Source organism: Plutella xylostella, chromosome 20, assembly GCF_932276165.1.
Source record: "Plutella xylostella chromosome 20, ilPluXylo3.1, whole genome shotgun sequence".
Classification (NCBI taxonomy): Eukaryota; Metazoa; Arthropoda; class Insecta; order Lepidoptera; family Plutellidae; genus Plutella; species Plutella xylostella.
This window is the reverse complement of record NC_064000.1, coordinates 5,468,784-5,495,061: the sequence shown is the minus strand read 5'-3', so window position 1 is coordinate 5,495,061 and position 26,278 is coordinate 5,468,784. Positions and strand designations below refer to the sequence as shown.

Below are 26,278 nucleotides of genomic sequence, written 5' to 3'. Positions count from 1 at the left end.
AACGTGCCGATTGCCTGACAGCTCTCGTTCGTTCCATTTTTCGTCAGTATAGAGTGACCCTCCAGCGTCCAGGCTGCGGCGATATGACAAATGTCTCTGGCCAGCAGCGGCCGCGGTGGCCGATATCTGGTAATTGTATCGGTATTTCTCGCTGTGCTAGTGATGGGGTGAGTTATCGATAATTATTACGTACCTTATAAGAATGTTGAAAAATGAGCACAGAAGAAGAGGCTTGCTGCCGAGACACATCATTCTTTTTAGCGTGTGACAAACACTAGAGATGACCAACGTTTGTCGCCGTGATGTAAGGATTATTCACCCCAATCAACTCGGGGCTTGTTGTGAAGATTATTATGCATTTGCCTTCTGCTTTATCTCACCTTTATTATAACATAAGATAATCTGTGTACTTATCTCAAAAGGCATATAATGACATTAGCACTTGCTACTTTCTACAAAATATAAAACATCTACCCGTACGATAGTTTCAAACGTTCTATAGCTGTTATATCGATGAGAGATACTCGTCACATCACTAATATCGTTATTTGTCTAGTGCATTACCTCCCGCAAGCGAGATGGCATCCATCAACACTGGAGCAGCCAGCTGATTAATGACAATATTTATTAAATGATATGAAACATGTTACAGTACCAGATGTTATTAATGTTCGCAAAGTTTGTATGAACATGAACCATCTAGTAAAGTAACTGTTGATTGGTTGTAAATATTGGGAGATGCTGATTAAATCTTGGATCTTGGAATTAAGAAATGTTGTAATATTTATTGTAAGAATATACCTACTTGATATTAAAATTGATAAACAACATATCAATAACATTAGAAAAACATAACTTAAATACAGTAGCTGCCACGAAACCTCACTCATCCAATCTAAAACCTTAAATTTATTCATTATTTATGAAATTAATATTGAAAACAGTAGTAACTGTGATCGTCATCCATTTAGGGAAAATAATGCTTTCTTTTTTTATGTGTTCAAAGAAACAACATCCCAATGGTCTGGTAATAAGGTAGTATGAAATGGCAAGGTAATGTTGGTAGTGTCGAAGAGCAGCCTTAACTAGCCAGCCATTACCAAGAAGTGTTATCTGTGAGACGGAGTCATCTCTCATTTTCGACCTCCACGGAGTCTACACAACCTCGATAAGAGCGGATTAACGAAAACTATTTATCATTCTCCTATTTAGTTTTTTTTTCTCTCGGCTGCTGTGGGACGCGGCGTAAAGTGCCTGGGAGGTCGGAATGCGTATAGAGTTTTATTGATTGGATTTTGATTGATACGATTGATTTGTTTGCGAAGGAAATCCAAGAAGACGATAATGTTAAGAAGCTTAAAGCCGAGACGATCAACGACAACAATGAAGATGAAAGTAAATTAAGATGCGAACAATGCGAGCCACTTGCTACCGATATGACCGAAGAAGGTCGTACACTCCATTCACAACGTGGTCAGTCCAGTGTCAACGAACAACAAACAAAAGAGCACTTAAATAAATTGCAAGACATGCCCATTACGTAACTAGAAACAATACAATTTAATACGACAAGCAAAACAATGGGGGAAGGAGACAATACGGAGATCATAGCACCTTCTCTTTCACCTATCAATGGCACGCGAGATAAGAATCTGAAGAAAACAGCTGATGGAAACAATGTCGAAATTGTATGGACCTATTTAAATGAAGCTATGAGTGAATGAACGGGCTGCCTTGAGGAACCCCTGATGCTCGCAAATAATGAAACAATGCCTATTGTTGTCGGGTGACGTCACACAGAATATAGGTCAGGTTGGACCCAAATGTGGTGCGAACAGCTGATCGTGGGAAGGCGGGACGTGATTGTTGCCTGTTTGACCCGTTGCTTCTTGTGTAGCACGCGCAGGTTACCTGGACGACGTCATGATGTCCTAGTATTTGAATTTCACAAGATAGTAGTGAATATAGTATGGTTTATTTAAATTGTCATTGTAAAAAAAACGATAATTGCCTTACAATTTGAATTTTAATAAAACTTAAAAATAAAATGGTACAAAAAGACGGCCTTATTGCTAAATACAGGATAAGGGTGGATAGTTAAAGATTGGCACGATACAACACAGTTATTTTTATCTAATATAATAACTGGATTGTAGCTTGCAAAAAACTGGAAGCTTCTTGCAAGTTTCCCTTAAAGCTCGTGCAAAAACGTCACCGTTGGCCCTATGAAGACCAAGAGTGAACGTCCGATCAGGAATTCGGAGTCAAAGTCGTTCAGATCGAGTCGAGACAATAGTACATTGTTTGTTTTCGCCGGTGGCAGTCTCCGCGGCGGCACTACGGTAGAAAATCTCGCACGGATGTCGACTGTCGCTTTTTACAACCTTGCTTTGTTGCTCGGGGAAAGTTTTAGCATTCATTACTTTACTAAAATTGGTGATGAAATTATGCCGATGAATTTTTGTTTGTAAATTTCCGAATCGCTATTTTTGCTACCTAATTGGGTTTTTCAGTTGTTGCATCAGTAATGTTAAAATATATAGGTACATACACTTGTTCTATACTTATCCTAATAGAGACTGATTTATGCCTTCATAAAAGTGGCTGTTCACTGGCTGAAATGTTCATCAACAAAATCTAGTAAACTTGGGCTAGTTTAGGACCCGTAGTTACCATAACCATTGGTTAGAAACCAACAGAATCAATATGTAGCTTTCACGCTTGTCTGATGGTTTTAGTTTACTACGGATCGAAAAACCGTCCCATTAGCTATAAGTAAGTAACGACTCTACTCTCTCCAAACCGCGTATTCACCCATCGAGATCCACAACAATGGTGGTGCATTATTCTGCAAATTATGTCAGCGCATCCACGTGCCTCTTGTTTACCAATTGTTCTTATCTGCGATCTAGGAGTGTCCTCCGCCAAGTGTGATTGTCGGCCATGACACCTCCAGACGGTGGCTGGTCATAATAATTATGATAAGTATATTTTCAGGTGTCAAGTTTAAGGGATTTATAATGTTTACAATGTTGCAATGTTCGATAACTTTTTTCTTTCTAAAATGTAAATGAAAATTAAGTAAATTGAAATTTTGTTTAGCGTGGTTTAGCTGTCAAAACGGGCCTATTACATTATCACATCAGTCACTTTAACATTCATCTAAGCATACTGAGCATTTAGAACGATGCCATCGGTTCTTCAGTGGATAGGTATGTTTGTACCTATATACCCTTATTATAAACATAATACCAACATACTAATAACATAACACGATTAGTGTATGAATTACGATGAGGTGCATGGCTCGTAGAATGTCGGGGCAGTTTTCAAGGAAATTGAAGCTGATCCTCAGCACGATCCTGACCCATTACAGTCACGGGGAGAGATTTACAGCAACTGACGTTTCAAAATCACGTTTTACGAGAGTTAAATGGATTACTTTTTACGAGCGACTCGAGGTGCGAAGAAAAACATTCTGGCCGCTCGGCCACATTTGCCACTAAGACCGGGCAATGAGTATAACCCAAATTTTTCATAAATTACTGCTCTCCATATTAAAAAAGCTAAATTTCGGAGGCAGCTGTCCGAAACGCCAGAAAGCGTTCGGAGAAGCGATCGAATTATCGACTCGCAATAATTTTATGGGGGTTACAGTGAGTTTATGAGTCTTACAGTGTTGCCAGGAGATGGGACAAAGTGATTTATAGGGAATTTCATGAGGCCCGTGTGAGAAAAGCACAATTTTGTAATGGCAACTCGTTTTGACGACTTGCGCCATTTCGTCTGACAGTTCTCCGATACATTGTTGTGTTGATAATACCTAATATGAGAGTGAAGAAATTTCATAGTGAAAGGGTAGCTTGAATATTATATACATTCTTAATAGAAGGTTACTATCAATACGTATAAATATGACGTTATTCAAAGACTTAAAATATTATACATATTATTGTCATAACCAGGCATTTACTCGTATGTCTGATGTCCTCTATGTAGCACCATGACATTTTATGACTCACTTCCGTATCATCTCTATACATTCAGAATGTTTCGAAAGCCATTTCATCGACGTCAGCTACCAGGCGCGCAGAGCTGCGAGGCAGTAATAATAACACGAGAGAATCTTGCAGTAAATCTGTCAAATCGCACCGTAGCTCTTGCAGAAGGCAATTTCTACTAAAATAAAGTACTTGTGCGTGTATAATCCGAGGTTCTGGAGAAATGCGCGTGCGAGACGCGGCCGCTGGGATCTACGGGAAGCTGTTTTGTTGTTTTGTCGAAGTTAGGTGGGAGGCGTTGAAAAATGATAATATATAAAGTTAGAGTATCTTAGTAGTAGACGGTACATAACATAATAGATAGTGATTTAAAAATGCTAGATACTACATAAATATGGTCCAAGAAAAATACAACTAGTAAAACCTAAATATCATTTTAGAATCCTACATTTCAGCTTTCAGTGAAGAAAAACATCGTGAGGAAACCTGCCGTGATTTCAAAAACGGTGATGCCTCTCATGTGTCAAAATGTACAGCGAAAACCTATGCATTTCAGCTTCGTAAGACACTCTCCTCCCTCTATCGGTCTTTTACAAAACGCGCCCCCGTGTGTCCCCACAATAAGCCCTGGAACCCGACGCCTGCGCAGGTTGCGGCTCAGCACTGCGCCGTCATTTAACACAGCCAACTCATTTGCGGGGTTACGACGCCAGGCGAACGATTCTTTTATTTAGTTTTTACTCCACACTCCACATTTGTTGACCTCTTGTGGTGTTTTGTAACCAGTTACTTAAGAAGAAAAAAATATACTTATATTTTTTTAGGATAAAAATCTATTGGTTTCTTTAGTAGGTAAAAATCTATAGGTTCGTCTATATTGAGAGAACTTCCATATTATAAATTCTATGACGTGTAATTTTCTTCCAAACTTTAATCCAATTATTATTATTTATGTATATAATCAAAGTACATATTTATCTTAGCACCTAAACTTCAAAGTAGGTACTTATCATCTCTATTATGGACCTACATATTAAATATGCGGCGGTCATAAATATTTGTGTTGATTGCCAGTTTATTTTAATAACTAGTATATTGTTCATTGCTGCCAAAATCTTACAGAGACCGTTTCCTCAATCATTTTGGCATGAAAATGACTCATGTCATGACATGGTCATGACCGACTCAAATTTCATTCATTCAGGAGTCCAGATCAGTCAAAACAGAGCTCAAGTTACCTTCATATATTATTATGTTATATTAAACCGAATGTAAACAGGTACTTTGATTATTAAAATAGCGGTTTGCTTTGGGAAAACGTGACGAAGCGGTGGAGGATGGTATGGATGATAACTGGAGTTACTCATAATATCTAATAGGATTCGGTAACATTTTTAAGTTTAAATAACCTATATTTATTTTAGAAATTACCAATTTTATCACCGTATTTTAGTCGAATCGAAGTGGAACACCTCTCTACTTCGAAAAAAGTTCATTTATTTTGTTAAAGTTCGTTTAAGTTTACATTATAACTCCATAGTTTTTGGAGCTTTCGTTGACAAGAGATGATCTACATACAAACGCGATATCTAAAAAAAACAATTTGTTCCTAGGAGTCAGAATTATTTAGTTAATAGTAATATTCCCTTCAGTCCTACCAACTTAACGCAAATATTACAGGACAAATCACCGCAATATAACTTTTACAACGTCCACAAAATTCGCGTTGAATTTAAAAGCCGATCCAAAAACGTGAACAAACATCATAACACTAGCAGACCACCAAGCCTTTTCATACTAGAACAATAGTAATAATTAGGTGGTAATTACATTGATATTGCTTGGTGCTTACGTCTTTTTGCCGCAGTTATGGCGTGGCGTATGCCGGCTGCATACAAATGTGTGATTCTCATTTGTTTCACGGTTCACAACTCGGAATGCCGAGTTTGATTTGATTGAAAATTGCAGTTCAATAATTCATATGGATGCATTTAGGTTTTTTTTTGTTATTGTCAATGAGTGATTATTTAGCAAATGAAATGTTTTTGGCAATTACCTACAATGATATGTGGGGATATCTCACACATGGCCATCCGATCCCAGGGCTAGGCAAAATATGGGTAAACTAACAATAATAAAGTTATAATTTAGTACTTACCTACTAAAATCGATTTGCGATACACTTTGTGACTTACCTGTAAAAAAATGAAAAATCATTGTAAAACAAAGTTTGTAAATCAAGTAAAACTAAAAAGCTCAACTTCGGCAAACCCACTGACAACATTCTACCTCTAGGTATTTAACTCTACAGGGTGTTGCAAAAAGGATATACTAAGCCGAAAGGGGGTGATTCAAGGGGTCATTCTGAACAACTTTGTTCTACGAGTTTTGCCTTTTTTGCAACATCCTGTATACACGTGTTTTTTTTTACAGAGATCCTTCATGCTACACTATAATAAGTATTAATTAATCGTATTACGACACTAATAACGCGACTATAACTTGAAATTATGTCCGCGATGACATCAACAGGCAAAAAGTCGTCAGTTTATTGTCAATTAAAATAGCAGCTTTTTACGGTGACTTGTAAATTTGACATATGTCAGCTGCCAAGTTTATTGAAAGTCAAGTCATCTGTTGACTAGGACGTCTAGCACACACATTTCAAAATTATTATACCTACTATAATATATCTCGTACATAATTGTAGTAGGTAGGTACCATGTAGGTACCAACTAATTTCAAAGCTTTATGAAAAATACCCAATAAACGTTGATACAAGATTCAAAATCAATTGGACCGACACCTCGACAGTTTGAAGGCAAGTTCTAAGAAATTACATATTTTAAACGCGGAGGTACCTCCATTCATGATCTCCAAACCTCCTCCCACACGAGAGCTGTTAACGGTATCGTTTGGAGATACGCAAGAAATTATACTTTGGGACCTTAGATTAACTATAAGAACGAAACTTAACTGAAACGTACGTTCGTGTATTGTCAAATATCTTAGATTGGGACCTAAAGTTACGTGTATGTAGGTACTACGTTGAAGTTATTGATTGTACAAGTAATACCTACGATATTTATAATGGCAAAGAGTCATTATTATTTTTTAACTATGTATGGGTTGCATAAAAAATAATTTCTTGTGTTAAATTTTAATGAAATCTTAAAAAAAAATGGTGTTATTTGGTGTCGGCGTTTTGTGGGTGGAACTTTTTTCTTTCATAGCGAGTCATTACACCTATAATAAAATAGCCATAATGGATTAAAAAACTTTACGGAACCCGATTAAAAGCTGCCAATATGAATCTTGTCCAGTTTTTCCCGACACTCATATATGAACACCAACACATTCGATCTCTCTTAATAATATGCATCATTAGCATATCATGCTAATGATGACGACCGAATGGCGTAGTGGTTAGTGACTTGACTACTGAGCCGATGGTCCCGGGTTCGATTCCCGGCTGGGGCAGATATTTGTTTAAACACAGATATTTGTTCTCGGGTCTTGGATGTGCCCGTAAAATGGCAATAGGCCCGCCCCCTATTACATTGGGACTAACATAACACTCTGGCGAAAAGTGGGTGCAGCAATGCACCTCTGCCTACCCCGCGTACAAGGCGTGAGTGCGTGTTTTTTTTTTTTTTTTAGCATATCATATTTTGTTAAACACCAACGTATTGAGGGACCAACATCTTTTCTCTGGTTTAAAAGTACATGTGTGGTTGGAGACGTTGCAAAATAAAGTACTTAGTACAAACCAAAATTAAGATAGTGGACTAAAAACATAAGTAACTCAAGTAATTAACACATAATTTAATTAGGAGTTAAACAAAAATGTACTTAGTGTTTTTGCTACATACGTAAAATATAAGTATTTTTTGGACAATGATGACGATGATGACATACCAAAAAACTGGGTAAGTATCCTTTAAGTTGAGACTAGTTATAAATACATATATAGCTTAATCTTTTTAGACTTCAGTTAAGTAAAAAAAGATTAAGATATATTTTTATAAACCAGTATAAAATTATATCCTGGCGCGGTTGGCGGCCAGAAGTGGAAAAAATCTAGTCAAAAAACATGAAGGCGCCCACGCCACAGGTTCCAAAATTCAAAATTCGAATCCATTCGCAATTTAAAACGGCCATGCCCGACGAAGCCGGAAATCAAGTTTATTTCTATGCTCATTACATTAGGTATGCATAATAATAAATGGTAAATACAGTAATTATAACACATTTCAAGCTCAAACATGGAATGATATTTCTACTGTTATTGTAATGATTTCGTTGCCTTATCTAGAATATCAGTAAAAAGTTACTTTTTTAATTGGATGCTGCAATGACGTACATTATTTAAATATTTAGATTAATTACTTCATTTATGTCAAGTTTGCCTGAACATTATTCTTAACAAGATCGAAACAGAAGGCAAACCTGAATCGATACTCTTAATTCCGCCGATTTTTTTTTGTTCGATCGATTCTTTTCTTTTTATCGATCGATTTTAGACACAATTAGTGTCTCGGTTGTGAAAAGGGTGCCGCTGCGGTATCGATGAATTAACTGCCGACTTTGGGAGACAAAACACGATCGTATCAACTTGAGTAAAGAATAGGGATACGCGACTAGCGCCTCCACGCGCTTATTTACTGCCTCTGTGAAGATCTCAGATGTGATTTTGAATTTTGAATCGCTATTTTTAATCCTGGCAGTAAATACGGTTGAAACGAAGCGGCATAAAAAAGTAATGACTTTTTTATGGCGAGATTTGGAGCACTGCCTGAAAAGGGACAATGCATCGTTCGTTTGTAATGTCATAATCACATCATATTGATCGTGATCTAGCATCTTAATAAACGCCATGATGCCTTATTCTGATTAATACTCATCCCTAATGTAATTCGCTGTATAAACCGTAATAAACTTATCCCATAAACATCATCAGTCAACCACACACGCTAACCCACACACCACATCTACTTTTTCTCCCTAATCCACATAACAGTCTCCCCAGCCTCCCATCCCTTAAGCGTTCGATATTTAAACGTTTAATTTGTGCGCCGGCGCGCGTCGTCCATTGGCCGGCGGTCCGGCGCGGCATTGGTCGGCCGCAGGGGGCGGGAGGGGGCGGCGTCGGCGACTACAAAGCGGCGAGAGAGGCGGCTCACGGGCTATTCTCAAACAGATGCTGTGTTAGTTGACAGCAGCAATGAGGCTGGGTGGTTGCCGGGCGAAGGGTATGAATATGCGATGGGCTTTATTATGTGTTGGTAGGTAGGTAGAGTTGAGGTTGTATATGTTTGGGAATAATAAAAAGCATCAGGGCTGCACTGTTTTAGTGCATTTGCAAGAGAATGTCTGGAATTGAATGTAGAGTTGCTCTTCCTAAAGCTGGAGCAGGGTTTGTCACCGTGGTGAAAGGACTAGACAATCAGATTAGTTACTAATATGGCTACGACAACGCAAATCACCAATGGGGGCCTCGCCCTTACACACCAGAGATCAAAGACAACGCAATCGTGTCAAAGATTGAATTAACACCTCAATATTACAAAGGCGGCTAAATTAATTACTCGACTTATGAATAAGTTAATTAATTAGAAACATCAAACAGCACTTAAGACTGCATTGTTTGATGGTTTCAGAATCTACAATCTGGTCGGCTTAGTTTAGTGATTAGTCCATCGATTTATCTGGAGCAAGATCGGCCCATATCTATCGGTGTTTAGTTTTCACCGCCAAAGTTTAGTTATTGCTAAATGTAGAGTGGCACAGTTATAATGACTTTCTAATCATAGTGTTTACTAATAAACTGAGTGAGAAACTGGACCGAAGGTAAGGTAAATATTTTTTTACCTTGGTATAGACATAAATTATCTAGAAGAGATCGCTATACCCAAGTAACAAGACGGCCCATAGTACCCTAATTTAAGTTTTGTTGTTATTTAATTATGTCCAAATAAAGATCTCTATATCTGTCTATATTATATGTATATCTACAGAATCTATAGAGTTCTGTGGTCGTCGTACTAAGTAGTACAGAGCCTGTATAAACATCCCACCCCGTCAATCATTGACGCACACAACTCTGATAATTTCAACACTATTCTACGTACACCATTCATATTAATAACAACCGCTAATTAAATATTAATCAAAACTTCCTCCATGTTATCACGTATTTTATTAACATTCGTACTCAATGGCACACCTACCTATGTCCTGTCACCCTGGTACCTACCGCATTGACGTCTTCACTCTTGCTTGACTAAACTTAGGTAACTTGTGAGTCATGTCCATTCATTTATATTTCTAGTCCTTTGATGTGACTGAAAAAGAAAGGAAACTAACCCCAAACGCAACGGCTCAAGAGTTACGAAAACCAACAAGCAAAGGACTATTAGTGGTTGGTGGATAAGTTTAGTATTCGATGCGTTTGTCCTGCAGGATTTTCCTTCGGAAATTCATAGTTTCCTAGTAGTTTTGTCGGGATTTTTGATATTAAAATATGTTTATTTCGTATATCTGGAGTAGATTGATAAGTATATCTTTGATATTTTTACAAACCTTAGGGAAATTATGTACTTATCGAAATCCTGAGAAGTGCCTCAGCTCAGGTAGGACATAACGTTAGTGTTCAGGTTTTAATATACCTTCCTAGTCTAGCTAAATGCATTCATCAAATTTAATATTCATTACCATTACTTGGCTAAAGTCTCCAGTCATAAAACTTAACGATACGATTTTCCTTCCTTCTATGATAATTTCCCGCACCTCAAAATGATAAATTAACAACACTATAGACACGACAGAGCACCAAGCGCCAAAATGGCGACGATTGGCGCCCAAAACGGGCGCCCAACACCGTAAAGGCACTTCGAAGAAACGATTGCATCGATTAAAAGCAAAATCGAATGCAAAATTATCGTATTGAAATAAATGACGCCGCTTCATTTCAAATTCTAACATGCCTTACTTGTGTTCGCATTTTCATTTGACTCTATTGTCTTGGTCGATATTAGTATTGATTTTCATATTATTTATTAATCGTATGCGCTCCTGAATAGCATGAGTTTGGCACGCGAGCCGGGACAATCGATGAATCGATAAGTCGTCGATTGTGTATGGTCTGTCTGGCTATTACGGATTTTATTTTATTGAGTCATGTTCAGTATGACGTGATGTAGGCCGATAAACCATTGGTAGGGATCATTCGGCCTCATTTTGCGTGTTAAGTAGCCAATTAAGTACGTTATCTACGTACCTACGAGTATAAGTAAGTTTTTCGTCTAAAACAAGGCAGTGCAAAAGCCTTATCAACAAAAGTTGGATCAACAAAATACACTTCCATTATAAAATTAACCAATTCGCTATAAGTTCATAACGCTTCAGTCTTATACAATACTGTATAAAATTTACCATTTACTATTAATGATCTAACTTACGTTCTTCCATCAATACCACCTTGTATTTAAATTGAAATACTATCATTTTAGCTTTAGCATACCTTTAGGTAGGAGTAAACTAATGATTGGCATAGCGTAGTAAAACTGTTGATAAATAGACAAGCGGTAGATAAAACTTAGTCATAATGATTACTTACGTACCGACTGTCGATGTCGTACCATCAGTTCAACTTATTGTTTATTTTGTGTGCTAAGGTTACGCACAGTCATTGATATAAACACGGTAATATTTTATGTACTTAGATACCTTTTTAAAGTATAAATTCAGAAACTTTCAATCACTGCATGAATTGGTTGTTTGTATGAAAATTTTGTTTGAGAGGATACAAAAATGTAGGAATAAGGGTTAGTGCACACGATTTTAATGAAATACCTACCCCGGCCGAGGATCGAACCCGGGACCTTGCGCTTCCGTATAGCATTCAGGGTCACTAACCACTACACCAATATAGATCCTCAACTTTACGCTCACTGATAAAAATTCAACCTGTATAAAAATTCAACCTGTATAAAATTTCAACTTGTTTAAAGAAACTTGGAAAATTATACAAAAATAAATCATTTTTGGCGCTGTCATATGACGACTCCGAATGTGACAGCTGTCACTCAACCTGACATCACACACTTATGTACATTATACAGGCTGTTGCAAGAACGGGTCTGGAAGGCGATGGGTGACACACGCCGATTTAAACCACTTATTATGTTTGTTTAAAAAAACCAGTAAAATACAGAATGCTGCAAAAGTTATAAAACGAAAGGGATTTTTAAATTTATGAAAAAAAATACTGCTTTACTTAAAAAATATGTGATCATCAAAGTTTGCTGGAGAAGCCAACCGCCCCATTCGAACTTTTTTAACACCGTAAAAAAATCAACGAACTCTTTACCGCCTAACTTAAGTATAATTTCTAATTATCTAGATCACAACAACTTTTGGGTTACAACACCCTGTATTAATGTTAGTACCAACTAAAGGGAGCCTTTGTCCTCACAAGTCACCGGCAGGCTTCAGTGTCACGAAACAGTGACAAACTTTCTCCGCAATTTTTCTCCATAATTAAAGATTTCATCATATTTGTCATAATTACTCATCAAACTACATTCACGAGCAATGAAAGAGTTCCAGTAAGAAAATCACAAAATTACTCCTAAACGGAAAAGGCTAGTCTGCAATATGAAGTACTTTTTGACAGCGCATCAGAATATTACCAAACAAAAACGTAAATATTGTGTGTTTTTTTTTATAAGATGTACTTACTTACTTATTAAATTCAAACAAACCAGTAAGATCTATAGATATTATTATTATAATTATTACACTCACGGGCAATGCAAAAGTTAAAGTGAGAAAAACACCAAATTCAAATTACTCCTAAGCGGAAAAAGCTACCTTAATAACGCCGTCTGAAATATTGAACTATATTTAAATGTGCACCAGAATATTAACAACAAAAAAAGGAAACATTTTGTAAAAATGTCCGGGTAAGTAATACGAGGTATAAAAACGCATGGTATAACATTCACAAGGTATACGCCCATATGATATAAATTTATTAAGTATAACGATCACTGTGCATAACAAACGAAAGGCATAATTACTAAATACATAATTTTGTAAAGAATAACGTTCAAAAAGTATAATTTATAATTATAAGTATAATAAAGGGGTAAAAAAAATAGAGTTTTTAGTGACGGAATTTTGTAAGTGAAACTGTTTCTTTGCACGATGTATTTATCTTATAAGCAACAATATCGCATCCAACTAATGAGGGTCTCGATTCTCTCGATCCGTGCATCGATGCGGTTATCGATTAATTCGCAATAACAATTTGTCGCCGCTTCATACCGAGTGCTCACCTACTTACAATAAACCATAGACTAATATTAGTCTATGCAATAAACTAATGTATTCCTGAGCCTACGTACAGACGTAGGCGGGAGGTCACTCTATACTGACAAGAAACGAAAGAATGAGAGCTGTCGTGCTATCGGCACGTTTAATACAACGAGATAGAGTCGTGGTTCGCGCAGCAGAGCTCCCAAACTTCGCTTTTCGTCTTGGTTACCGTTCTGAGCAGTTCACATCGGCAGCGTTTTCATCGTATTCCAAATGAAATTTCATATTTTTTATCCATGGCCGAAGAATGGGGATGTTATAATTTGTACAATTGCATCTGTATGAGGCTATTGAACGCCAAGGGAATTTAGGGTAGGTACTTATGTGTCTGCTTTGGGATTAGTGTATTTTACCCAATAATGTGATTGATTCAATTTACTAATAATTAAGTCATAAATACGTAAAAATTACGTTTCTTGTATAAATTAAAATGTTTAATATGAGATTTCCAGTCAGGATATAATTCCAATAGAACAAAAGCTTCTTTACAATCATAAAAAGTAGGTACAATCAGAAAGTATCAAAACCGGCCAATAAACCGCACAAGAGTCGAGAGTGGCAGTCAAAACGCAATCAGTACTACAACCGACGTTTAGTAGTTTCTATAACATATAACACCGCCAGGCAGGGGGGTCACTTTATATTACGGAAAACTAAGTTTCAGACCGCTGCTGTGCGAGCCACGACTCTATCTCGTTGTTTTAAACCTGCCGATTGCACGACAGCTCTCGTTCGTTTGTTTTTGGTCAGTATAGAGTAACCCTCCAGAGCAGTGAGCCCTACAGTTTGGTATAGCTATAGTATACGTCTACTGTAGGCCTCAAGTCGAAGCTATGTCGTGACCCTATTGCGTCAGGAGCGGGCCAAGATAAAAGCGATTAGCGACGATCGCAGAAAATCATCGAAAGATGTCGTTATTCAGTAATTTATTATGCATCTACCCACAAAATAGTGAAAAAATTATAATTCTATGTACTTATTAAGTATTATTTTATGATGATTTGACGATGAATGATTTACCCTTTGGAGAGAGTTTTTGAGACTTGGTTGTTCATGAGAAAACAATTTTAAGCGGAAGCTCTGGTTGAAACTAGTTTTTACATAAAACATATTACAGACAGAAAACAATTAAATTTGAAAAGAGGTTCTGAGGTCTTAGGTGGACTGGGTGTTATTTAACAATAATTTGACCCCAGCGCAAGACCATTATTTAGTTTGGACCACGGCGCGGCGGCCCGGAGTGAGTCATGTTCGCGGCGCGTGCGCAAGCGTTTGAGGTTTTAAATTTCGAATTTATTCGAATTCAACATTTGCATTCGATGGATCGATAAGGCATGCGTGCAACCGATTTGCGTTCGCGAACTTTTTCGTCGCCAACCTCCTTGGCCAAAGACATTCAAAATTTCAAATGCAACCTCTATGTCAGGGTGAATAAATAAACATAACTCTTAGGGCGGATTCGACCAACGTCGAGTAACTTTTTACTCACGAGTAAACTACCAGTTACTCGCGAGTAAGCCTATTTTGCATTCTACCAAACCTGAAACCAAGATAAGTAGCTTATCCCAAGAATAAAATCTTATACCGCCAAAATTGACCGTGTAACGAGCTTATCCGAGAGTAATTTTGTAATGGCGGCGGCACATCAGCTGATTAGAAAACCGTCATAATGACATATAAACACATCTGTCAAAACATAAACAAAAGTACGTTAAAAGGCAAATTCTCAGAATAACAACAGCGAATAAAATATTATACTATTTTTTATACTATTATAATCCATTCAAACTAAGCTGGCATGTCATTTCTATTGCATGCTTTGAAACGCAGCTATTTTTATTTTAGTTGCATTACAGTTTCGTTCCTCGTTCATTCAATTAATCATGGTATAACTTGGTAGAATGCAAATGTACTTATCCCAGATATTTACTCGCGTATAAATTTTATTCCGGTATAGTTATTCTCGTGTAAGGTGATGTTTGGACGAATTCGCCCTTAGGAGTACAAATTATCGGTGAAATCGGAAAGGGAAGCCGTCAGTTTTTGCAGACATATTGGTTTTGATCGATGATTGATTGGCCGATTTCGAGGCGATAACATACAACGGTTATGCTTAATTGGAGTATGGAATCAGAAGAAAAGATTGGCTGATAAACAGCCAGTTCTAGAATATTAACGTACTGGCTAGTACTTAAATCTAGAAACAACGAGGAAGTGATTAAAAAAACAAACAACAAATTCCAATTTCAAAAAATCTGCGCAAATGCGTCCTTCTTCTCCGTTGGGACCTAAACTGCTTCCCCTGACTATGACGGTACTTTTATAACCGTAACTTCCCAAATGCACGTTCACACAAAACAAGCAAAATTAGCTGCTACACCACTCAGAATAAAGATCACTTCGGCGACACGGATAAACTTGTACTCCTATTATCACATGCTGAATTAATTAAATATATTAAAGGATACGTGATTTGAATTGGAAGTGTGCTGTTGTGGAGTCTCTCTAGTCCTACCATGTTGGACCTTAAGCGTGCTGCTCGTAAAATCAATAAAAACTAAACTGATTGATTAGGAGTAAAAAAAACATAATTTATGACATTAGCATTATACGTCACGATCACAAGATCAATTCAGTAGGTAATTTTCCAATTAATTTTATACTTAGGTAGCTACCGTAGTTATTTTCCACTCCGTATACACCTAGATAATTAGTACTTGGTCAACTAATCTGTCCTTGCTCCTCTATAAATAGCATTTTACTTTTTTATCCTTCGATTTTTATTAATTAATACGCAACCACTTTACAGATAGTCGCGGGATGCAGACTACGCTTATTAGGTACTTTATAATATAATGAATAATTATATTTAAATTCGGTCCGGCCAAATTATTTGTTAAAATTATAGTGTAATTTTTTACACGACTCTTAGTTTGTTCTGAATTCTTTTTCAATTAATCTGTGTTTAAAGGATGCCTGTGTTCAACAGTGGACTATTCTATTTTGACTATTATAGTAAAAACAGGGCTGAACCGCGTGGGCCCGTGGGTGTAGCACCAGTTCGTGTTGTCGGTTGGTTTTCGAGGCTCGATTCTCAGAACGGCACCTTACGTCTTGGCCGACATAAAAGTCGCCGAATAGGTACCTTCTTAGAAATTTGACTACCAGTCTTTATTTTACCCTTGAGAACTTTAATAACTAAGTGTGTTTCGAATATAAACCCTTTTTTTATTAAGTAACTTTTAAGTACATAATTAAATTTAATATTAATAATTCATACGCTACACAGATTATCGTTTCATAGTAAATTATTCCTAAGTACTATGTTGAACGCCGCCGATTGACAGCTCGAAATAACCACGCCATTAGGTTCTAGACTGAGCCCTAAGACCTAGTTAATGTAACAAGCCGCTTAGGCACACACTTAGGTATCCCACGCAGCTCTGAGCTAGCATAATATCTTCGTTAAAACTGCACCTTTGATTAATATGATCAAAGTGTAGGAATTCATTAGTCTCAAATAATTGGGACCTCATAATGAATGGGTTTAATAAATACAGATGAATGCAAGGTGGTGATTAATGTGGGATTGTTTAAATTAAACTGAAATAATTAACTTTTTGATACGTTGGCAACATTTTTGTTGTCTTTGGATCTGCCTAAACAGTATGTACCTATCGTATCAGTTTCAGGATTGCTAAATTGAATGAATAAGTGCCTATAAGAGCTCTTTTTTCCGATGGGGATTCCTATTCAATTGACTTTCGATACGAATATATATTCATTGTACCACAAACTAACCTAATTTCACTATAAATTATATTTTTACCCCAAATTCATAGAACTTTTTGACACTTTACAATTGCAAAACAAGGTTTAAAATTGACGTTGTCATATACGATTTTCATCTTTTTGACTGACGTAAAGAGTCGGAATTCGATTGTTTCAATGTCAATTTTAACCTTGTTGTAAATTTAAAATACGGTCTATGAATTGGAGGGAATATCTCAAACTTGTAGATTAATACGTAGTCTTACGCTACGCACCCGTATTAAGTGATGGAGTAAAAACCGGCCGATTCCCAACTTGGGCGCGATCCTGCCGCGATATCGCCAGAAATGGATGCCAGGAAATATCCAAGATATGCCTGCTTGGGAACCATTTCGTTTTAATTGCGTTGCGTGTGTAGAGACAGCAAAATAGGTATGCCACGTCAGCGCAAACAGTGGTGTCCTGGCCCTGTAGCACAGGGCGCTGTTAAGACGTGACAAGAGTTCTCTATCGCGCTCGCTCTTGAGGCTGCGCGATGTGAGTGAGCATGATGCAAAACTCTTGTCACGTCTTAAATGCGCCCCGTACTAGCCCTTCTGAGACTTATCGGTGGAAGATTGATGAATCATGATAATATTTTATCGATACATAGGTACAAAAAAAACATAAGTTAAGTATATTTCATTTTACTTACAACCCGTCATTGAATAATAACATTAGTGTTAGCACCGTATAGCCAATGTACTTTTTTTGCTGATGGTACGAAGCGCGATTGCCGTGTTAATGTGAACGTTAATGAGTTGGCATTTAGGAGCAAAATATGTAGCGTGGGACACCCCGCTGGGAGCGCCTGTGTTTGAGTCAACACCTTCGATAACGCGCCTTAGGATCGATGCTTTTGCCTTTATTTATTTAAATACTTTATTGCACAAATATAACATAAGTGTACAAAAGGTGGACTTAATGCTAAAAGCTTTATTTACTTTTAATACACTCACGAGCATTTAGTACACAGACGAGAAAAGAAAAACCTCCACTTGCCTCGCCTGTCAAAATGTCATCACTAAAATATGACCCCAATTTTTAAATTTAAATTTATTTATTTATTTAAATTTGAATTTGATAAAAAAAATACGTTTTCAGATGGTTATATTCTGTCTTCAATATTGCAGACGACACGACATTAAAGTAGCCTTTTCCGAATAAGAGTAATTTGGTGCTATTGTCACTGGAACTTTTTCATTGCTCACGAGTCACGAGTGTAGTTTATTGATACCCAGTAGCTTGGCATGTGCCCGTAACTCAATCCACAAGGAGGCACTAAAAGTCAAGTTTTAGCCTAAACAAAGCCATAACCGACCAAGAATCTCAATAAAATTATAGCCAAGAATGTTGTTAGAGGTAATTTCTTATTAATAGCCAATAAATAATATTAATAACTCAATAAAATAATTGAAAAACTCAACTCGAAGCCACAAAAGGAGTTTCTTGGCTAATACGGCCGTTCATACTTGGATATAAGGATTCATATAAGCCTACAATTAATTATATATTTATGCGAAAATGGAATAAAAATGCTGTGAAAAAGTTTGCGCAATTATGTCATAAATTAATAGTAAAGGTTCGTTTTATTGAGAGTAGGCGGTAGTGGTTGGATGAGGACGATCAAGCATTGTTTTGTCCTCCCTGAGTTTGGCATATATATTATTATGTATAATATCTATCAATACAAACAGTCAGGGACAGGGAAACATGTGAACTCTAAAGTAGAGAGGTCAGCTTTTTTCCCCAAGACTGTGCATGTTTATCCTAACCCTATACTAACTAATATTATAAATGCGAAAATAAATGTGTCTGTCTGTTACGCTTCGAACGGATTAGAATGAAATTTTATATACAGCTGGTCTAGACTCTGGGAAAGAACATGTGCTACTTTTTATCCCAGAATTCCCACGGGAAAACTTTTTAAGGCGAAGCGAAGCTCGCGGGAACAGCTAGTGGATAATAATTATGATAAAAAAATTACATCTGGCAAAATTTTACCCCACTTAAAATGCAGATCATCTGTTAAGGCGCCATCCTCACGCATTCTCCATTTAACAACCTCTGAGTGACCTTGAGTTATCCTTCCTTCAAATTAATTGCTTAAATTGCATACCATTTAAGGCGGTGCCCACATTGCTATAATGACATCCTTGTCTATCATACACGGTGTACATACTTATAGGAGCTAATTGAGTATCGTACCCTTAAGTGGCACCTTTGACTCATTGTTTAGGCGATATAAACTAAACGGGTGACCGCGGTGGCTATTTGAATATATGGTTTAGAGTTTAGTATATAGGGTGTAAAAGAGGTAGGTTGGCTGGTAGAAAATGCTTTTTGCATTAAGTCCCCCTTTTGTACACTTATATCTCTTATATATTTGTGCAATAAAGTACTAAATAAATAAAAGACATAGTCCTAAAAAACGTGATGTAGGTATTTTCCATAGTTAAAGACTAATCCCATTTTTTATTTCAAATTTTGATAATTAGTTATTTTGGACTGAACTTTGTATTGAAGATCGTGTGTTTCTGAAACTGTATATATAATATATTATGTATCTAACGCATATTGGAAAAAATTTTGTTTTACATTTATTATAAATTATATATATCACTTCACAAATAAAAAAATATTATTTTTTACTTCGTTAATACTAACTAATTCAGCATCTTACTGGCCAGTGACATGTTGCAACAGCCTCCTTGAGTATTTTTCGTTAAAAAAAGTAAAATTGGTAAGCAGGCCGCATATTGCATTTACCTCCTTATTGGCGTAGCGTGTGAGATGGCATTCCTTTTGCTAAAAAGGCGTGTCAACAACGTTTCTCGTTTGCTAACAACTTAATTAAAAACGGTACAACCTTAGCGGGTTTCGGAGGTACAGTAGTTGTTGTTTTTTTGTTTTCACCTAAAGAACAGTTTCATAGTAAATTTTGTAGTTAGAATAGTTAAGTATGTATAGTTAACTATTTTAATTAACTCAGATGTTACTAATTAAATTAAATGTTAAATAATTAAGACAAAGTTTTTCTGCTTTTGAAATTATCTACCTGGCTGACTGTTTTAAACTAAATTAGATCAACTGCACGTTCTCTATACTGTGACATTATTTATTAGAGAATCTTATTTATTTTATATGTAGCAACACTAACTCACAAACATTATGGTAGCATAAGTCACGTGAACGATTATATGGTCGGTATGCAATTAATATTGAATAAGTTATATTGCAACTAAGCCAATTATAACAGGAGTTGTACAGCGTTGTTCTATTAGCGTAAAACAATGATCTTCTTCATAACGTGTCAGTTGTGGAAAGCTAAAGATCGCATCCAGTGGCGTGCTTTGGGAGAGGTCTACGTTCAGCAGTGGACTGCTAAAGGATGAACGTGTCAGTGACAAACATTACTACTGGACTAGGGTTTGTCACCGTGGTGACAGGATTGGCCTGTCAGATAAGCAGTAATAGTGATCCCAGGGTGCTCCCGGCATATAACGATCAGGTTAACCGTCACTTGAGGACTTGCACCTTGCACCCCAATCTAGAAGAATTAGATAGGTACGGTCAAGTGCAGAGAAACCTGACCCCCCTCTCATAGTAACAATGCTTCTGAGGGGGGTCAGGTCTATCTGCCTCTTACTGTACTTACTATGTATAACTTAATTAAATCATAATTTTATTATACTTTGTAAAATATAGCATGCGTCCTATGACAGCTGTCAAATCCTTACATTTTATTTGTAATTTGTTCGAACGAACTTCATTTACCAAGCATAAGCAAAAGCATTTGTCAAACGCCATATGACATAGGATATTTTACAAAGTTTAGAAATATAATATTAGGTATAATTATAACGAGGTTTGTAAACTTTCACCGAGATAAGGTTCGGGGATCATGACCCGCGTATGACCAGTCATAACAACTTGCTGACCCACGTACAGTCAGCTACAACCGTATTTTAACTAGGTGCATTTATTTTTAATTGTAGTAATGTTTAAAATTCTTTATAATTTCATATCATCAAATGATTTTTTCTCCTACGCTACGCTTTTTCTGCTTCGCTTTAGCCCTTTTGTAAATTTTAATATGTAATGCGTAAATTTCAACATTGTAGGTGTTACAGTTTCTGAAATACCTTAGTTAATCAGTAGTTAGTAGGAAACTCGCTTTACTATAAAATACATTGCGATAAGCGTTGGTTGGATCCCGTAAAACGCTACGTTTGCTTGTTCGTTTCCTCCACTCAAAAACTCGTATAACATACCGACAAATACGATCTCAGTAATTTTAGCTAACAGTTAAATAGTAAAAATACATAAGTAGATCCCAAAATACGGTAAGCCACAGAGCAACGAAGTGTACCAACAGATATGGCAAGTCATTACTCCGCCGCGTGGGTGGTTGATGGTATCGCCGCCTAATGAAATAAAACTCGAATAAAAAATGAAATAAAAGCGGCCAGTATCAGGAGTATCAACGCACGCGGCGCCTAATTGTACTAATCCACGCGACTGTCCCGCCATCTGACAATTTGAATTTGGAAGCTGCTGGCTGGATGTAAGAAATAGTTTTTTAAAAGTATTTACGAAGACGAACGTGTAACACAATATGCCTATTTACCATTTTCAAACATTTTATTTTAAAAACTTATTAACAAAATTATTAAATAAAAAATCTTTAAAAAAATAAGATTATGATAATCTGAAAGGCTCTATGATACAAGATTCCCTTACCTCGACGCTGCGAGTCATTATTCACAGTAACCTATGAGTAATGGAGTGTTGTTATCAGCTGAATGTGGATTTACCGGTGGCGATCTGGACCCTGCCGGATCCACCATTACGAGTCAATGGCAACAGGAATTATTGAAGATATTTTATTCTGTTATTTAGGTACGATATTGTTACATATTTGTAGGTAATAAGAGTTTACTATAATACTTAGTCGTATTTTTTTTATTTTATCGGGATATTAAAACTTTTTTGGAGATTTGTTACGTAATCTTAAGTTATATGAAGGTTTGTGTGAATGCCTAAACTAAAACAAAACGATAAAAATAATAACGACGTGTCCAAAAACTGTACAAACAGCTTGTCATTTAAAAAGTCATAGCATTACTTGTTTTGAAATTTGTAATTCAAATATGGAACATATCTTCCGATGCGGAGATTGGAGTTTTGTGCTGACTCATTGAAGCTTAGACCTTTTTGGAACCGGCTTCTTTCATAATATTATAACATACATAACCTATAACTTATATTATACAGCACGTTGAGTTTAAAATCCTAGCTCATTTTATCAGGTTATAATTATATGTTATTAAAATAAAGGTGGTTTTTACAAAAAAGTTAATCAAAATTAAATCTATTGAGTCTTGCTTTGACAGTATTATGCTAGAGCAAGACAACCATAGATTCATGCGTAAAAATGTGGGTAAGTACAATAAAACAAAAGACTCACCTAACATCTTGCTAAGATCAGCATTATGCAGATCCGGGTTCTCATCTGCCAGCTTCTTCCTTTCCACTTTCGCCCAGACCATGAACGCATTCATAGGCCTTCGGATCCTGGCCTCTTTCAACGCTTTGGCTTGTCCCATCTTTGTAGTAAACGGCGCTCGAGCATACTGTTGGCTGGCGTAGTCCCTCCCCGTGTCGTAAGGGCTTCTATAGTCGTACTGAGCTCTGTAATCGAGGCCGTAAGGTAGAGTGGACCACACGACTAGTTCGGGGCTGGTTTGTTCCTGATTCTCGGTGCCGTTGTCTACTGCTCCCTGCACGTATTGCTCGTAGGTCCGGTGGTAGGTGGGTGGAGACTCGATGCCGGCGCCCCCTGAATCCATCATGCTGGAAGAAAATTGGAGAGGTGAGTGGTTTGTTTTGGGTGAGAGTAGCGGTTCCTAATGCGGAAGTTTTTAGGGTTTTAGCGAATAGATATATACAAGTGACTTATTTTACTGCCAAATTAGAATATAATAGTTTCTTTTATTTTAACAGTAAAATTCTTGCATAGTACCTCTAGTTATCATTTAAACCTCTATTTAAAAACACAAACATAATGAACGGTTAAACGCAATCACCTAGAAAACAGAAAACTTTAGCTACTAATGTTTTTTGCCATCTGTACAACAGATATAATGACTACGACGTTTTTCCAACGGTACCAACCTCATAACCAGATACCTATTTATACTTAGAAGATGTTAAAAGGTGAAAGAACAAGGTAGCGTGCCTTATACGTCCAATATGAGAGGCTAGAGTGAAATTCAGTGAACAATGGTATGAATACCCGACAAAATTAACTTAGCTGCCACATGTCATGTCTGTAAACCTTGCTAGCTAAACAATAAGGTGTAAATTCCCTCGGTAAAGCTGTGAGTAAGTGCAGTTATAGCTTGGTCGGCAGGTTCCCACAATATAAAAGCGTCTAGCCGTTTTCTTCGAACGTCAAGTGTCAAATGGCTAAAGTATGGAAGCGCCGCGCGCGTCTTTCCAATAATTTAGAATTAATCACTCGATTCTTAGACAGGGTGTCGGTTTGTTAGTAAATAAGGATTTGTGGAATATTCGAGTCATTTTGGGCGACGTGAGAACTTTATTTGAAAAGTACCTACTTAAGTTATTGAATGTTCAATGAATATTAATATTACCAATTTATTATAATAAGGTTTCTTTTATTTAATTACTCAAAGCGCTGCTCCAATTTTCGTCCCAATCAGTTTTTAATAGGTCTAATTATTTCTAAGTTTTTTTTCTAACTATCGAATGAAAGCTAAATCACTGCGGTCTAAGGCTCAAATTATGTCCGTTATGGCATTCCAGGCAACCAATGTCAATTAAGACTTAAGTCTAGGCACCGAAGCAATGCATAGAGACCATAAGCATACCTCCCACATCCAAGCTCCCGTTACATCCTCGATTGCTTGTCGATATCTTGACGATACCATAACGATGCCATCACGATATCACCACGATATCCTATCACTCAAATTACACGTGTTTCCTGCTACCGAACGTTCAGTTTATCTTGTCCCCCAAAGCTTTAGTATTCAACTCTTATTGCAGTAGATTTAATGGACATTGTTGCGTAGTCGGTAAAGTGGTGGAGGGACAACGCTGGTGTTCAGACAATGTGAATATTGACACTTATCGCTGGCAAAGCGTTTTCGCCATCTAGTTGGTTATTTGAGCGCTATGGAATGACAGTAAAGGTGAAAATTGGTGGTCCTACCAGAGGGGTCACTCTACAGGGTGTTGTAAAAAGGGTATAGTAAAAAGACAAATCATTCTCCATAGTATAAAGTCACGTGACCAACAAAGTTTCTATGGAAAACGATTTTTTTATTCGTGAATTTTGAAATTCTGATATCAGTTTCGGGCTTAGATATACCATGAAGCACATGTAGGTTTCGGCTTAGTATACCCTTTTTGCAACACCCTGTATATGACGAAAAATTAAGATTCGGAGCGCTGTTGCGTGTGCCACGACTTTATCTCGTTGTATTAAACGTGATGATTGCATGATAGGTCTCATTAGTAAATTTTTCGTCAATATAGAGTAAGAGTACCCTCCAGTTAAGACGTTGCGACAAGTCGTATGCTGCTATGTTGCACCTTAATGCTCCACAGTTAGTGCTTAAATTCATTTACCAGCATTAGACTGTATGGAATAAGTCTACAGCTATCCTCTGAACATTTTTATGATAACGTGAATAATTTCTTATTTCATACTACATATTTAGGTAGAGTGCCATTTGTATAGTTAGTCTGCTTGTTATACCTACCTACTTTTTTTCTAAATTACCTACATAAGTATTAAATATTATGATGTCATGGGATCCATAAACTCTAACGATTAGTAGAAATATTTACAGAAATTATCAATCAGTTTTATGATAATTGATAGCCATTGCCCACAAGCCTGTGTCCCATAAACCGTGCAGTTTAAACTGCACTTACCGCTGGGCAAATGTGCTTTAAAATGTGTACTTTATTAGTGGTCGTGTAATACTGAAGGCCGCAGTGTGTAGAATTGGCTCTTGACTAGCTTTAGCATGCGAACTTCGCTCTGGGTTCAAATGTTTCCATAATAATTTCTTCTGGTGATACATAAATAAATTTGCCTAATTCCACTGTCTACTTTTCCAACCGTGAAAGGACTAAATATAATATAATATCATAGGATAGTAACGCGCCAGACTTATGAAGAAAAGTCAAAATTTGAAGTGGTACACTTTCTTTAAAAATACTTATTACTATGGAATGACTAGAATCTAGACTACTTTATAGAGGTAAATACTATCTGTTTTAGGTAGGTATACTACATAATATGTACAAAACCCTTCCATGGTTTATTACTGGGTCGGGAGACGGTCAAACTCATGCTTACCTAAGTATAGAATGTAGTTGCTCATTTGAGTAAATCACAGTAGGAATGAATAATGTTGTGGTATTTTAAACTTCTTACAACTGAACTATCAATGACACGATACGTTTTCTATTTATATTCTAAATGCACAAACAATGAGTAAGAATTTTTATAATAATAATTGTAATTACGATGATCTGTAACAATAGTAAAGTTTTGTTATAAATTTTGGATCTTCTTTCTTTTAATTCCGTTACTGAGAAATAAGTTAAAATAAGTACATACATAAGTTATTGGATGAAAATTGTATTCCGCCCAAAGTTTTAAGAAAAGCCAAAAAATATGAAAAACGTTCCCATTTTCCATTAAGAAGTGTATGATTTTTTTATTGTCTGGTGCCATTTGGACGCTTTCTAGATATCAATCCTTTTCAGTAACACTGTGATCTGTATTATGTACCATGTACGTACCTATATTTGTTTGTTTCTTGTACATACTATTATGTAATGTCAACCTCATGCAGTGTGTCAAACACAGCTTTCTATTATTCAAAAGTAAATCTAAAATTTTTAAAGGAATCAGTTTTGGGACAAACCGAATTAAAATAAGTAAGTAAGTATTTAATTACTTTCCGCATAATAAAACAAGAGACAAGCGAGGAGTCCTCAACTCCTCACGCTGACGCCGGCTCCATACGTTGGCCCCAACG

General features: G+C 36.6%; 1 protein-coding gene across 1 annotated transcript in view; it reads right to left on the bottom strand.

Moving 5' to 3' along the window:
- Window positions 1-26,278, bottom strand: part of LOC105384646 (transcription factor Sox-17-beta.3) — an 80,716-nt gene that overhangs the window by 34,960 nt on the left and 19,478 nt on the right. Inside the window, exon 3 of the mRNA XM_038109680.2 lies at window positions 22,663-23,048. Within this exon, the coding sequence (XP_037965608.2) occupies window positions 22,663-23,048 (386 nt within the window). The remainder of the gene's footprint in view (window positions 1-22,662; window positions 23,049-26,278) is intronic.